Source organism: Corvus moneduloides, chromosome 26 (genome assembly GCF_009650955.1).
Source record: "Corvus moneduloides isolate bCorMon1 chromosome 26, bCorMon1.pri, whole genome shotgun sequence".
Lineage (NCBI taxonomy): Eukaryota > Metazoa > Chordata > Aves > Passeriformes > Corvidae > Corvus > Corvus moneduloides.
Genome location: NC_045501.1, coordinates 5,379,025 through 5,394,185, shown reverse-complemented (window position 1 = coordinate 5,394,185; position 15,161 = coordinate 5,379,025). Strand labels below are relative to the sequence as shown.

Sequence of the window (15,161 nt, the reverse complement as noted above, 5' to 3'; positions counted from 1 at the left end):
CATTTCCCGGTGCAATTCCCAAAGGAGCAGCAGCACCTCGGCTCCCTTGGGTGTCTGTTTGATCTCTCCAGGGCTTTTTCCTTTAAACACACACAAGGCCCTGGAAATGAGATATCCAACGTTTCCCTATTTTTTTGTTTTGGAGCAGGGTTATGAAATCCAAACGTTTTTACTCCTCTGGTGCTGCCGGGCAGAAGTGGCAGATCCAGGAATCCTGGCATTATTTATGTGCTCCCAATGTGTTTGGTGTGGATGGAATATTTCACCTCCTGCATTCAAAACAAATGGCCCCAAACCACTGCAGCCCCCGAAATCCCCTCAGGTCCTTGGGAGGAATTCCCAGCGGGAAGCCCAAGCATTTATTTCGTTTATTTGCATGGGAAATAAAACGACCCCAAGGAAAACAACCTCAACCCCTTGGGATGTTTCGGGGGTTCCCCAAAGCTCTGCGGCCCCGGGCTCGCTCTGGGTGGGGTTGTCACATCCTCTGGGATCTGAGGCACAGGGCTGGAATTAGGGCTGGAATTAGGGCCGAGTGGTGGCTTCCATGGAAACCCCAATTTCCAGGCGTTCCGTGGCTTTCTGGCTCCAGCAGGAATTGTTCCTGCAGGGCTTGGGTAGAGCAGGGAATTTTTCCGGAAGGTTTGGGGGGTGCAGAACACGTTCTTGGCTCATTTCACCCCGACCCCAGGAGCTGTGGGGTCACACCCGTCCCCAGGAGCTGTGGGGTCACACCCGTCCCTGGGGACTCTGGGGTCACACCCATCCCCAGGAGCTGTGGGGTCACACCCATCCCAGGAGCTGTGGGGTCACACCCATCCCAGGGAGCTGTGGGGTCACACCCATCCCTGGGGGCTGTGGGGTCACACCCATCCCAGGAGCTGTGGGGTCACACCCATCCCAGGGAGCTGTGGGGTCACACCCGTCCCTGGGGGCTGTGGGGTCACACCCATCCCAGGAGCTGTGGGGTCACACCGGTCCCCGGGGGCTGTGGGGTCACACCCATCCCAGGAGCTGTGGGGTCACACCCATCCCAGGGGCTGTGGGGTCACACCCGTCCCTGGGGACTGTGGGGTCACACCCATCCCTGGGGGCTGTGGGGTCACACCCATCCCAGGAGCTGTGGGGTCACACCCATCCCAGGAGCTGTGGGGTCACACCCGTCCCTGGGGGCTGTGGGGTCACACCCATCCCAGGAGCTGTGGGGTCACACCCATCCCTGGGGGCTGTGGGGTCACACCCATCCCAGGAGCTGTGGGGTCACACCCATCCCTGGGGGCTGTGGGGTCACACCCGTCCCCAGGAGCTGTGGGGTCACACCGGTCCCCAGGAGCTGTGGGGTCACACCCATCCCAGGAGCTGTGGGGTCACACCCATCCCTGGGGGCTGTGGGGTCACACCCATCCCCAGGAGCTGTGGGGTCACACCCATCCCCGGGAGCTGTGGGGTCACACCCATCCCTGGGGGCTGTGGGGTCACACCCATCCCAGGAGCTGTGGGGTCACACCCATCCCAGGGGCTGTGGGGTCACACCCATCCCTGGGGGCTGTGGGGTCACACCATCCCCAGGAGCTGTGGGGTCACACCGGTCCCCGGGGGCTGTGGGGTCACACCCATCCCCAGGAGCTGTGGGGTCACACCCATCCCCGGGAGCTGTGGGGTCACACCCATCCCAGGAGCTGTGGGGTCACACCCATCCCTGGGGGCTGTGGGGTCACACCCATCCCAGGAGCTGTGGGGTCACACCCATCCCTGGGGGCTGTGGGGTCACACCCATCCCAGGAGCTGTGGGGTCACACCATCCCCAGGAGCTGTGGGGTCACACCCATCCCTGGGGGCTGTGGGGTCACACCCGTCCCAGGAGCTGTGGGGTCACACCCATCCCCAGGAGCTGTGGGGTCACACCCATCCCAGGGGCTGTGGGGTCACACCCGTCCCTGGGGGCTGTGGGGTCACACCCATCCCAGGGGCTGTGGGGTCACACCCGTCCCTGGGGGCTCCCTGCGTCCCCAAGCTCGGCCCAGCCCCGGCAGGGCCCTGCAGGATGGGTGCACCCAGCTGTGCCCAGCTGTGCCCAGCGGTGCCAGGCTCCTGCTCCTGGAGGTGTTCCTGTGCTGGAAAAGGGATCCCATTCCCAGCCCACGGGGCCTGAGCCCTGCCTGGGGACCACGTGGCCTCTCAGTATCTGCCCCTTGTTCTCCTGGAGCTCCTGAGAGCTGAAAATCCCCACCCTCGTATTCCAGGGGCTCTGGCAGCACAAAACCCGACACTGGAAGGTTGGTCCTGGAACCCTGGAATGGCTGGGGTTGGAAGGGACCTTAAACCCACCCAGTGCCACCCCCAGGGACACCTCCCACTGTCCCAGGCTGCTCCAGCCTGGCCTTGGGCACTGCTGGGCATCCAGGGCAGCCCCAGCTGCTCTGGGAATTCCATCCCAGCCCCTCCCCACCCTCCCAGCCAGGAATTCTTTCCCAAAGTCCAAGCCCCATCCTGCCCCATTTGATGCCATCCCTGTGATTGCTCCCCCTGCTTTAGGTCCCCAAAAGCTCAGCAGAGCAGGTGATGTCCCAGAGCTGCTCCATGTCCGGGGCCGATCCCAGGGGCACCAAACGGGGATAAATCTGCTGCCCACTCACCCGGCAGGAATTGCTCGGGAGAGCAATGGGATAAATCCCATAAATCCCCCGGGATGCTCCGATGGACATGGGGGGAGTGTGGCCAGGGAAGGGGGGTTCCAGTCACCCTGTGAGAGTCTGGAAGAGGAGTTTGGGGTTGGATCCTCCCTCCTTTTGCTCCCTTCCAGGATGAAATAATAATGATGATGATGATGATAATAATAATAATAATAATAATAGTATCCAGCAGAACAAAGTTTCATGATTCCCTTCCAGGGGGTTTCAAGCTTTTCTTTATCCTTTTTGTCTTCACCTGAGTCGATGTTTGAGGTGGAAATGAAGTTTCAAAAGAAGCCAAAGCTTTTGGTTGGAACAACTTCCGAATCTTCGTCTTCCTGTCCCCTCTTGGCGCACACAGGGGAGGTCTTGGGGGCAGTGCCGGAATTCTCCCACAATGATTCCCTGAAGTTGTCAAGGATTCCAAACTACGGAACCCCAAATCCATTCTCCACCAGAAGCAGGAGACTCACCCAGCCCAAGGGATAATGTTCAAGCAACTTGTTGGTTAATTAGCAATATTTATTGATCAGCTCTATTATTTCTTATTGGGCTTAATTAGGCCCAATGAGCTTTTGAGCTGCTCTGGCTGCATGAGGAATTACCCAGGGCTCGGCTGCAGGGAAGGAGGGAATGAGCAGCTTTCCCAAACAACTGAAAACACGGAGAGAACTTCCAAAGGCTGGGGAGGTGTCCCACGGGTGATACCTTGGAATGTCACGGTCAGGTCTGGTTTGGCTTTGGAATGTTTTCATGGGGAATCTTTGGGATTGCAGCTCCAGTGGCCTCGGCTGTCCCACTGCCTCTGCCATCAGCTGAAGTTCTTCCCTGTAAGAGATCGGGAGATCTGAGCGGATCTCTTGGAGTGGATTTAAGGAAAAAGCCGCTGCCCGTGCAAACCGGCTGCTCGTTCCTTCCCAGGCCCCTTCTGCCAGGCTGGCCCTGCCCGAAAAGCAGAGTGAAAAACCTTTGGGAGAAGGGGAAGAGGGGAAACCGAGGAAGAGGCCACAGTGCAGGGCTGGGCTGGGTTCTGGCAGCCGGGCACCGCCAGGGAGCCCGGCCCGGCTGTGCCAGGGTTGGGACGCGCTTGGACAGGGATGTTTATGGTTGGGCACCTTTTATTTCCTTGGGTTTGTGGCAATAAATCATGGATAAAAGAGCCCCAGCCCGCCTGGTGGGGAAGCACTTGGGATGCTGATTATCCTGAGAGGGAGCCAAGGGGAAAAACTCCCACTGCCTTCAACAGGCGGCGGGGAGAAACGAGCCGGGATCCGCTGGAAAACGGCAGGAGAGGCTCCCTGGAGCTGCCGGAGATCCCGCTGCGATGGATACGGAACCGCTGGCCTTTTCCCACTCGGTTAGGAAAGGTCACGGCCCATGCTGGGGGTTGGGAAGGATTTGCTGCTTCTGAGCAGCGCTAAAAATCGGGAAAATGCTCCCGAGCACGGACACGAGCTCTGGAAAAACCACCCGAGTTATCTGAGGGCACCGAGCGGAGCCCACCCAGTGTTTGTGCTGCTGCCGCCGCCCCGGGCCTGCAGGGCACAGGCTCAGCCCCTCGATCCCATTCCCCCCGGGTTTCCAGGATTCTGGGCCGGCTGCCCCCCGAGCCGCGGCTGCTGCACGTTCGCGGCTTTGCCACGATAAAAAAGCAACTCTTGGGGAGAGGCTGGAGAGAACCAGGCTGTAACGACTCCATCTATTGGGTAAAAATATACGGCTCCAAATGCACAGGGAAAATTAATTCCGAGAGAAAAAAAAATATCAGAGGGGATTCGGAGCAGTTACCGGCACTTACAGCTTAATTGGACACAATTAGGGGGATGTTTCTCCGTACTGTTTGAAAGCAAAATGAAGGTAACGGCAGCCGCTTCCAGAGATCCGAGCTCAGCAATCCCGAGGATGCCAATCCGCACCCCGAGTTACTCCCGTCGCGCAGGGTGCTGGGGGAAAGGGGCTTTTTCGGTGTCCGACGCGGGGCAGGAGGAGCCCCCGAACCCAAAGGGCTCTGCAGGCTCGGGGTGAGGGGCACAGGGGCAGCGAGGGGCGGGGGCGATGCTGCCATGAGCGCGGTTCTCCCTTTCCCACTCGTTCCCTGGGAGCGGGGAGCAGCTTCGGCACGGAGAGCAGAAAGCCCCGAGCCCCCTCCAAAGCCGTTCCCCCCTCCCCGGAAGGCAGCGGCCGCACGGAGCCCGCTTCAAGCCTCGCCCGCCTTTCCCCAGGCTTTGCTTGGTATTATGTTCTCCCCCGGGGCTGCTGAAAAGCAGAAAAACAAACTCCTGCCGGAGGAGGGAGGAGGCAGCGGGGGGAGCCGGGGCCGGCGGCAGCCGGGGGATAATGGGGGGGCGGAGGAGGAGGAGGAGGAGGAGGAGGAGGAGGAGGAGGAGGAGGGGGCTACTCCGGGGAGGCAGCGGCGCGATCGGCGCCGAGCATCGCTCCCTCCGCCTCCCGAGCGCCGAGCGGCCGGGACTGGCACCTCGGGAAGCTTCGCCCCGCTCTTCCTCCTCCTCAGCCTCCTCCTCCTGCTGCTGCTGCTGCTGCCGCCGCCGCCGCTCGCTGCCCGCGGCCAGGGCGCGCCCGGCGGAGCGCTCGGCGATGGCAGCGCGGGGCGGGCGCGGCGCGGGGCGGGCGGGCGCGGGCCGGGGGTAGCGCGGGGGTCCCGCAGCGCTCTCCCCCCCGGGGGTCCCGGGGGCCTCGGGGTCGGAGCCGGGCAAGGTCGCGGCGGGGCTCGTTCGGGGCCGGTGTCGGGCGGGGCGCGGTACCGCGGGATGTGAGCGGCGCGGCCGGGCAGGGACAGGGGCAGGGACAGGGGCAGGGACAGGGACAGGGGCGGGCGGCGCCGGTGGCCCCGGTGGCCCCGGGCCCGGCATGCCGCGCTGCCGGAACTGCCGCCCGCCGCGCAGCTCGGGGCCGCGGGCCGCCCGCGGGCGCTGCCCCCGCCGCTCGGGGCCGCAGCCGGCGGGGGGCCCGGGGATGGCGCGGCGCTGCTCGCCCTGAGCCCGGCCCGCAGGAGGACGAGCGGCGGCGGGAGGAGCGGGAGGAGGAGGGGAGCGCCCATGGCGCGGGGGCGCCGGGCGCCGGCGCTGCGCACTCGGCTGCACGGGCTGCGCCTCATGTGCTCGGCGCGGGCGGCGCCGGCGCGCCGGGCGCTCTGGGTGCTCGCCTTCTGCACGGCGCTGGGGCTGCTGCTGGCCTGGTCCTCCGACCGCCTGCTGCACTGGCTCGCCTTCCCCTCGCACACCCGCGTGCGCACCGAGTGGAGCCGCCAGCTGCCCTTCCCCGCCGTCACGCTGTGCAACAACAACCCGCTGCGCTTCCCTCGCCTCTCCAAGGGCGACCTGTACTACGCGGGGCACTGGCTGGGGCTGCTGCTGCCCAACCGCACCGCGCGGCCGCTGCTCACCGAGCTGCTGCGCGCCGACGAGGCGCGGCTGCGCTGGTTCGCCAAACTGGCCGATTTCCGCCTCTTTCTGCCTCCCCGCCACTACGAGGGCATCAGCGCCGACTTCATGGACCGCCTGGGCCACCAGCTGGAGGACATGCTGCTGTCCTGCAAGTACCGCGGCGAGCTCTGCGGCCCGCACAACTTCTCCGCGGTGAGTGCGCACCGGGAGCCCCGGCTGCTCTCGGCTCCGGCCCGCGGTTGCCCGGGTCGTGTCGGTTCTGGTCCGTGTCCCCGGGTCGTGTCGGTTCTGATCCGTATCCCCGGCTCCTCTCGGTCCGAGGGACCCCCGGGTCGTGTTGGTCCCGGTCCGTATCCCCGGTTCGTATCCCCGGTTCGTGTCGGTCCGGGGACCCCCGGCTGATTTCGGTCCAGGTGACCTCCGTGTCCGTGTAGTTCTGGTCCGTGTCCCCGTCTCCTCTCGGTCCGAGGGACCCTCGGTTCTTGTCGGTTCTGGTCCGTGTACCTGGTTCGTGTCGGTCCAAGGGACCTCCGGGTCCTGTCGATCCGGGAAGCCCCGGCTCGCATCGGTCCCGGTCCGTGTCCCCCTCCCCGCTCCGGTCCCGGCCCCGCCGCCGCTCGCTGCGCGTTTTCCCACGGTGCCCGGAGCGCTCCGGGGTCGCGGCGGTCCGGAGGGTCCGGCGGGTCCCGGTGAGTCCGGCGGGTCCGCATGGCCGGCAGGGCCCCCCCGGCCCGGGAGCCCCTCGGGAGCCCCCCGCGAGTCGCTGCCCACGGAGCGCTTTCCCTCTCGCCGGTTTCTCCGCCGGCCCGCATCGATGCTCTCTGGTCTAGGGGTGACTCTCTCTGGCATGTGAGAGGCTGGCTGCTGCCTTGGGCTTTAATTAGAAATAATTAAATTAATGTTGCACCATCCTCGCCGCTTCTGTCCCACGTTCCCTTTTGCTCCCCGCGTAGTCGCACCCGCATTTTTCCCCTGTCCAAGCCGAGCTGCCCCAGGTGCGCTGTGGCTGCAGCGCGGGTCCGACCCAGCCCTGCCCATCCCGCTGGGCTTTGCCGTGTCCGGGCCCCCCGCGCTCCGTCCGGACTCCTTGGGCTCCCTGAGTATTCCCGGGAGCCCCTGGAACTGCTGCTGTGGGGCTGTGCCGCCTGGGGTGCTTTGGGATGCGGAGCTTTGCTGATCGGAGCTGATCCGGGAGGTGTTTGAGCCCCGATGAACCAGCGGGGTTTAGGATCAGCCCAGAACTCAGGGCAGAGCTTTACAAACCACTGGGAGTGGGATCCCTGCTAGGGATATCCCGGTGGGACTGCTGGGATGTGCTGGGAGGAGACTGAGTGAGAGCTGGAACCAGAGGCACGGGAAGGACCCGGCGGTGCTGCCCTGGGAGCAGCGGGATGTTGCTGGTGCTGGAATATTCTGCTGCTCTGATCCTGCAGATACCGGGAGGGGCGGCTGTGATTGAACACCCTGCGAGGAGCGGGGCCGGGGTCTGTGGGGAGCGATCAAACTCTGTGTGGGAGCTGCGAGCGCCGGAGAGGAGCTGAATTCCCGGCTCTGCCTGGGATGCAGCCTGGAAATCAGCCGGAATTGTCCCTTTGGACCTGTCACGTCAGCTGCTAAACCGTGCAGGGGAGGAGGGAGGGACTCCCTGCGGGATGGAGGGAGCTGCCCGGGCTGTGCAGGCGGCAGCTGCTGCTGCAAACAGGAGCAGGAGTGGCACAGCTGGAGGGAAAATCCTAAATAAAATGGGATATTGAGACAGGCCCCTTCCAGCAGGACAATCCGCTGCCGCGGCATGAGGAAATTCGGGAACCACAGCAGGAACAGGCAGTGCGCGGTGGGGAAAAGCTGCCTCCCCCTGCCAGACGCCAGGTCAGGATCTGGTGGCGTTTGGCTGGGGCCGGGAGGGGCTGAGTGCAGCCTTCACTGAACTCCTGCTTCTTCCGAGGTGCGGCAAACCCGGCACAGGTTCCCATTGTCCCGGGAAAAAGAAATCCCGGAGCGCTGCTCTGGCTGCCCTGGGAGGGCTGCAGGACTTGCTCGGGGACGGAATTGGGCATTCCCGGCGCTGCAGCTGCTGCTGGTGCCAGCACGGGGGCTGAGAGCGGGGTCTCCTCCAGCCATCCCGGAAAGGTCCCAGAAGCTGCTTCCCGAGGCTGCGAGGGAGGGAGGGAATCAGGGGCTGTGATCCCTGAGATTCTCCCCGGGAGCTCACAGCACTGAGGGAATTGTTCAGCTGAGGAAATAGGGAAAATATCCTTCCCATGCCAAAGGTTCCGTGCCCCGGAGGGGCTGGAGGGAGAGGGGAATCCCTGTGCCAGGAACCAGCTGGATCTGCTCTCCCTGCCCCGGCTCTGCCCGCAGCAGGTGCGGGGCCTTGGTGCCACCTCCCCGTGTCCCAGCACGTCCCTCCTGTCTGAAGGAACAGGGGAGTGACCTCTGCGCTGTCCTTGAGGGGAGGCTGAGGAGCTTTTCCACCTGTGAGTCCCTGGTGAAGGAGGTGTTCCTTGGGGAGTTCTGGGAACAACTTCCCGGCGGTCTGGAGTGTCAGAGAGCTCAGGACCGGGGCACTTCCCGCCCTGGATGGGTGTTCAGGATGGAGGTGCCACGGCCAGGAGCTGGGGTTGCCTGCGGGGGCTGAGCCCGGGGCAGCCCCTGCGGTCTGGGGCACTTGGAGCTTCTGCTTCTCCTCTGGATGGGGAGGGAAAACCCCAGGGAGAGGCAGGAAAACCGTGTGGATTGAGCGGGGCACGGACATGAGGCAGGACAGGATGTGTGAAAAGATGAATGCAAATGGAATAAACGGGGGTGTAAAGAGAATTGTGCAGGTTTTACAGCTGCTCAGGAGCTCCAAGAGCCTTTCCTGTGCCAGAGCAGCGGGGGGAGGTGAGGTCAGAACCCCGAAAGCCCAAACCGGAGGTGGTTTGGAGCAAACGAGTCCTGGCTGAGATGTGGAGCAGAGCAAAGGAGCTGGGGGGGGAGCTGCTCTCCTGTGACTCCTTCCAGCTTTGTCCTGCAGCTCCCACAGGACATTCCTGCCCCTTCCAGCCCCTCTCCCACAGGACATTCCTGCCCCTTCCAGCCCCTCTCCCACAGGACATTCCTGCCCCTTCCAGCCCCTCAGACCACAGGGGGAGTTGGGTTTCGTGGGTAGCATGGAAAAGCAAAGGGACACTGGAGAGCGAGCCCAACAATCCCAACGTGTGTGGGAAGCGTTGCTTTTATTCCCTAATAAATGGAAATCTGGGATTGCACTGACCTGTGGAGCTCGGGGCTGCCGGGCTGGGATGATCCAGTTGGATTTATCCCATTTTGGAGGGCTCAGGTCTGGATTATTTCCCAGCCTGCTCCAGGAGGGGTTTGTTGTCCCTGTCCATGTTTTCCAGAAGGATGAGGATTTGTTGATGGATCAGATGGAGTCTCCTGCCCTCAGTCAATGTGTGACTTTACTTATTTTAGGCTGGACCTAAAACTGGGCTGTCGGGATGGTTATCCAAGAATCCTGGAGTGCTTTGGGTTGGGAGGAACCTTAAAGCCCAGTTCCATGGGCAGGGACACCTCCCACTATCCCAGGGGGCTCCAAGCCCCTCCAGCCTGGCCTTGGACACTTCCAGGGGCAAAACCATCCAGAAATGCTCGGAGCTGGATAAATCCAACCTTCCCCAATGCCCACGTGCTGATTCCAAGGGAAGGACCCATCCAGCAGCTCCTGTCTTTCAAAACTTCTCCCAAATTCCAAATCCAGCTGCCAGAACTGGGCAGTTCCATGATTCAGGATCGGCTTTCCCTGGAATGGCCCCGTCCAGGAGGAGCTGAGGCTCAGGATTAAGTGGATGTTGCTCTGCTCTGCGGTCCCTGGATTTGGGGTTGATTGATTCCTCCGAGCCCTTTGTCGCTGGAATGTTTCTCTCGGTTGCTGTGCTCATTGATTTCCTCCTTCCTATGATTTTTCATCCTGAGAAATTCGTGAACGGATCCAACACCTTGGGGGCTGCTCGTGGGGTGGGGTTTAGGGTTAATGATCTCCTCATTTAATAATTCCCCAATCAAATCATCACCTGTGGCTCTGCCTGGGGCAGAGGGGATGCCGGGGCTGTGCTGGGAGGGGTGGCAGGGTTTGGTCCCCATCCTTGGGGAAATCCTTGGATTTCTGGGGTGTCCCGAAGGCTCTGCAGCCAATGCTCGCCCATGCTTTGGTTTGCTCCGTTATTTTTGGTTAAACTGTTTTATTTATCCCCAGAGCAGGGACTTTATGGGGTGGCAGCTGCGCAGAGACCTCAATGCTGCTTTTAAAAACACTCCTGAATATTTGCCTGAAAGTCTGAGGAATATTCCTAAAATAGCCCTCAGGTGGGGGCTGTGATGGTGCTGCTTCCTCAGCAGAGAATCCCCCGTGGCCGGGGTGAAGCTGAGCCTTATCCCACTGAATTAATGGGATATTTCAGCCGTGGGTTTGGTGCGAGGGCAGACAGGAATTCTGTGTCAGCAGCTTGGAAAACCCAAAGCTTGGAATAGCTGCCAGCACCTTAATTAGCACCACCACAATTAACTGCACAGGAATTTCGGGATGTGGGGTTGTTTATTTGGGGATTTTCCTCACTCACCCACAACCTGTTTTACCCAATTCCCTTTTCCACCTTTATTCTCTCGTATTTTTATTTTACTTCTTTGGTTTCGGCTTCTCTTCTGAACAGAGCTCTGGCGTGGGGGTGGGGTTGCCTTTGGAAGGGGCGTGGGTGGGGCCGAATGGTGCCGATGTGGGGCTGCAGCCTCAGATGTGCCCCCGGATTGTCCCAGTGCCGCTCCAGGGAAGTGCCCGGAGCCAGCTGGACTCAGCCTGGGATCCCTGCGGAGCTGAGGCCGGGTTATCCCGAGGGAATCCCGCTCTCTTTGGGTTCCTGGTGGGAGAACCCAAGGAGGAGTCAGGGCTGGGCTGTGCCAGGTGCTGCCCGTGTTCACTGCGAGAGCTGGGCTGAAGGGTTTGGGGTGATTTCTGTGGGTTTGGGCTCAGCTGGGCCCGGCACTGAGGGTGGAGATTCCTGATCTCCTTCAGAGTTGGGCGTTGAGGGGATTTGGAGTCCACTTGGGCTGGGGAATGAAAACAGGGCTGAGTTTGGCACTGAACTGGTGGATCCTGAGAGGGGCCAGAAGCTGTGGGAGAAGAAGGACAAAGCCCAGGGATTGCAGTGCTGCCCTTCCCTGCCAGAGCTGCTCGGCTCCGGAGAGCTGGAGGGATCCCAGAGGAATCCCAGAGGAGCAAGGGAAGCTGGGCAGCAGCAGGGCCTGGGCTGCTTCTCTGCCCCCAGTGCCACCCCTGCCCTGGCAGGGACACCTCCCACTGTCCCAGGCTGCTCCCAGCTCCAATGTCCAGCCTGGCCTGGGACACTGCCAGGGATCCAGGGGCAGCCCCAGCTGCTCTGGGCACCCTGTGCCAGGGCCTGCCCACCCTCCCAGGGAACAATTCCTGCCCAATCTCCCATCCATCCCTGCCCTCTGGCGCTGGGATCCATTCCCTGTGTCCTGTCCCTCCATGCCCTGTCCCCAGTCCCTCTGCAGCTCTTCTGGAGCCCCTTCAGGCCCTGCAAGGGGCTCTGAGCTCTCCCTGGATTTTCTCCTCTCCAGGTGGACACCCCCAGCTCTCCCAGCCCAGCTCCAGAGGGGCTCCAGCCCTGGAGCAGCTCCGTGGCCTCCTCTGGACTGGCTCCAGCAGCCCCACGCCCTTGGAAGGCTCAGTGACTGCCTGGGAGGCTCCATTCCCTCCACGTGTGGCAGCAGCAGGAGAACCCGGCCTTGCCGGCCCGGGGCAGGACAGGTGTGCTGGGGATGTGTGGCTGTGCAGGGAGCCGGGAGTGCAAATCCCCGGAATTTGGGAAGAACGGGGCTGGGCTGGGCTCCTTTGCATCCCCCACCTTGTATCCCACTGCCCCGGGTCCCGCTGCAGATCCAGGCGCAGATCCAGGCGCAGATCCAGGCGCAGATCCCGGTGCAGATCCCGGTGCAGATCCCAGTGCAGCTCCAGGTGCAGATCCAGGTGCAGATCCCAGTGCAGATCCCGGTGCAGATCCAGGTGCAGATCCCAGTGCAGATCCCAGTGCAGATCCCGGTGCAGCTCCAGGTGCAGATCCCGGTGCAGCTCCAGGTGCAGATCCCGGTGCAGATCCCGGTGCAGATCCAGGTGCAGATCCCGGTGCAGATCCCGGTGCAGATCCCGGTGCAGATCCCAGTGCAGCTCCAGGTGCAGATCCAGGTGCAGATCCCAGTGCAGATCCTGGTGCAGATCCAGGTGTAGATCCAGGTGTAGATCCCAGTGCAGATCCCAGTGCAGATCCCGGTGCAGATCCCGGTGCAGATCCCAGTGCAGATCCAGGTGCAGATCCCGGTGCAGATCCCGGTGCAGATCCCGGTGCAGATCCAGGTGCAGATCCCGGTGCAGATCCCGGCGCAGATCCCAGTGCAGATCCTGGCGCAGATCCAGGTGCAGATCCCGGTGCAGCTCCAGGTGCAGCTCCAGGTGCAGCTCCAGGTGCAGATCCCAGTGCAGCTCCAGGTGCAGATCCAGGTGCAGATCCCAGTGCAGATCCAGGTGCAGATCCAGGTGCAGATCCTGCTGCAGATCCAGGTGCAGATCCCAGTGCAGATCCTGCTGCAGATCCAGGTGCAGATCCAGGTGCAGATCCCAGTGCAGTTCCAGGCACAGATCCCAGTGCAGTTCCAGGCGCAGATCCCAGTGCAGATCCTGCTGCAGATCCAGGTGCAGATCCCAGTGCAGTTCCAGGCACAGATCCCAGTGCAGTTCCAGGCACAGATCCCAGTGCAGATCCAGGTGCAGATCCCAGTGCAGTTCCAGGCGCAGATCCCAGTGCAGTTCCAGGCGCAGATCCCAGTGCAGTTCCAGGCGCAGATCCCAGTGCAGATCCAGGTGCAGATCTCGGTGCAGATCCCAGTGCAGTTCCAGGCGCAGATCCCAGTGCAGATCCAGGTGCAGATCTCGGTGCAGATCCCAGTGCAGTTCCAGGCGCAGATCCCGGTGCAGATCCCAGTGCAGATCCAGGTGCAGATCCCAGTGCAGATCTCAGTGCAGATCCAGGTGCAGATCCCAGTGCAGATCTCAGTGCAGATCCAGGTGCAGATCCCAGTGCAGATCCCAGTGCAGATCCAGGTGCAGATCCCAGTGCAGATCTCAGTGCAGATCCAGGTGCAGGCAGCTGTTGGAATCCTGCACCACTGGTGGTTTTACCAACATCTGGGCAAGATTTTGGGATGAGAACTCCCCTGGACTGACCGACTGTGCAGGGTTGGAAGGGATCCACAGGGATCCATGAATCCAACTCCTGACCCTGCTCCTGGAATATGGGAACTTTTATTTCTGGCAGGGCAGGAAAAGCCTCAATTCCATGAGGAAAGGATTCCATGGAGTTCAGCCACTTCCCCCAGGAGCTGCTCCCAGTTTTGGCCTGGGTTGGAGCCCGGACCAAACCCCTTTCCTTGTGCAGGGATTTCTGTGGAGAGGAGGGATGGGAGTGTTTGGGAATTGAGGGATGGGAGTGTTTGGGAATTGAGCGATGGGAGTGTTTGGGAACTGAGGGATGGGAGTGTTTGGGAATTGAGGGGTTTTGAGCAGAACTTTCCTGTGCTTTTTTCCCTGCCTGCTGTTTTTTCCCTTTTCCATCGATTGCATCCATCCATCCGTCAGGAAAGGGGATTCCAGGTCCTGCAGTCATCACCATGAGTTTGTTTGAGTTAGGGATAGATTCCCAGTAATTACTGCCCCCCCCAGCAGAATTCATGGAATTAAAGCCCTAATCCCAGTCCCCACCCACTCCGGGTTTCTGCCAGGCCTTAATTAACATTTGCTAATTGCTCCAAGATCTGCCTGGGACCAGCTCCCAGCAGTGCACAAAGAGTGGGAATTCCTGGAATGGAGGTGCCAGGGGCCCCTGGTGTGGGGGGGGGGAAGGAAATCCAGGGGTGCAGGGTGGGAATCAGTGGGAATTGGGCTTTGTTCCCTTGGGAGCCTGGGGCTGCTGGGTTTGCCCTTCCCTCTGCTCCAGCTCAGGGTAATTCCATTTATCCTGAAATCCCTGGAGTCTGTTCCCACTGGGAGCGTTGATGGTGCCATGAGCAATCCAGACTGCCTCCAGAATCCATTCCTTTTCCCACTGGGATGGCTGAAATTGGAGCTGGGATGAGCTTTTATTCTTTTGGCCATGTTGTTCCCATCCTGTCATTTATCCTGAGTTCCCTGGGCCTCTGGAGTCTGTTCCCTCCCTCTGGGCTCAGGGCACGGTGCCGTGAGGGCCTTGCAGCATCCCAGGCTGGCTCCGGAATCAGCCCCTTTTCCCACTGGGATGGAGAAAACTGGAACTGGGACGAGCTTTTGCTTTTGGGTTTGCTTCTTCCATCCTGGCTGTGGGTGTTCCGGGAGCTGGGATGGAGGGAAGCTGCTGGATTATCCTCGGGAGCAGGGACGGGCTGCTGCAGGGATCCCTCTGGATTGTCCATCCCTGGGAAGGGCTCGGCCTCCCTGGGGAGCTGCTGCTTGTCCAGATGTTTGCAGCTGGATCATCCAAGGGCTGATTCCCATTGCTTGGCCATGCAGGAGGCCAGGCTGGAACTGGCTGGGATGCAGGGATGCCTTTTGGGATGCCCTTTGGGATCCTGGGATGCCCTTTGGGATGCCCATGGGATGCCCTTTGGGATGCAGGGATGCCCGTGGGATGCCCATGGGATGCCCATGGGATGCCCATGGGATGCTGGGATCCCTTCTGTCCGGTTGCAGGGATTCCCGTGGGGCAGGAAGTGGTTGGGAAGCTCCTGCCTAACTGCCAGGCTTCAGAAATGAACCCTGAGCTCCAAAGGTGGGAATTGTCCCCCCAGCCCAGCCCAGCCCGGCCCAGGCGGGCTCAGGGTTTCCCTCAGGGCTGCTCGATGGTGGAATTCCCATCTTTCCTGCATTTCTGCTCCATGTCCCCTTCCCGGCCCTTCCTGGGTTCCCTTTCCCAGTCCGTGTCCCTGGCAGGTCCCCGATCCATCCTGACCTGCTTTGGAATGAGGGCTCTGCCCTCCTCCCCTGCTGGAACCCGGGGAT

The 15,161-nt window shown here is 61.6% G+C and overlaps 1 protein-coding gene across 3 annotated transcripts in view; it reads left to right on the top strand.

Annotated features, from left to right (window-relative positions):
• Positions 1-15,161, top strand: part of LOC116455997 (acid-sensing ion channel 2) — a 396,972-nt gene that overhangs the window by 319,010 nt on the left and 62,801 nt on the right. Inside the window, exon 1 of one of the 3 annotated variants that reach the window (XM_032134431.1) lies at positions 5,668-6,268. The exons of the other annotated variants lie outside the window; for them this stretch is intronic. Within the exon in view, the coding sequence (XP_031990322.1) occupies positions 5,729-6,268 (540 nt within the window). The 5' untranslated portion in view covers positions 5,668-5,728. Of the gene's footprint in view, positions 1-5,667; positions 6,269-15,161 lie in introns of those variants that run through there. 3 annotated transcript variants of the gene reach the window in all.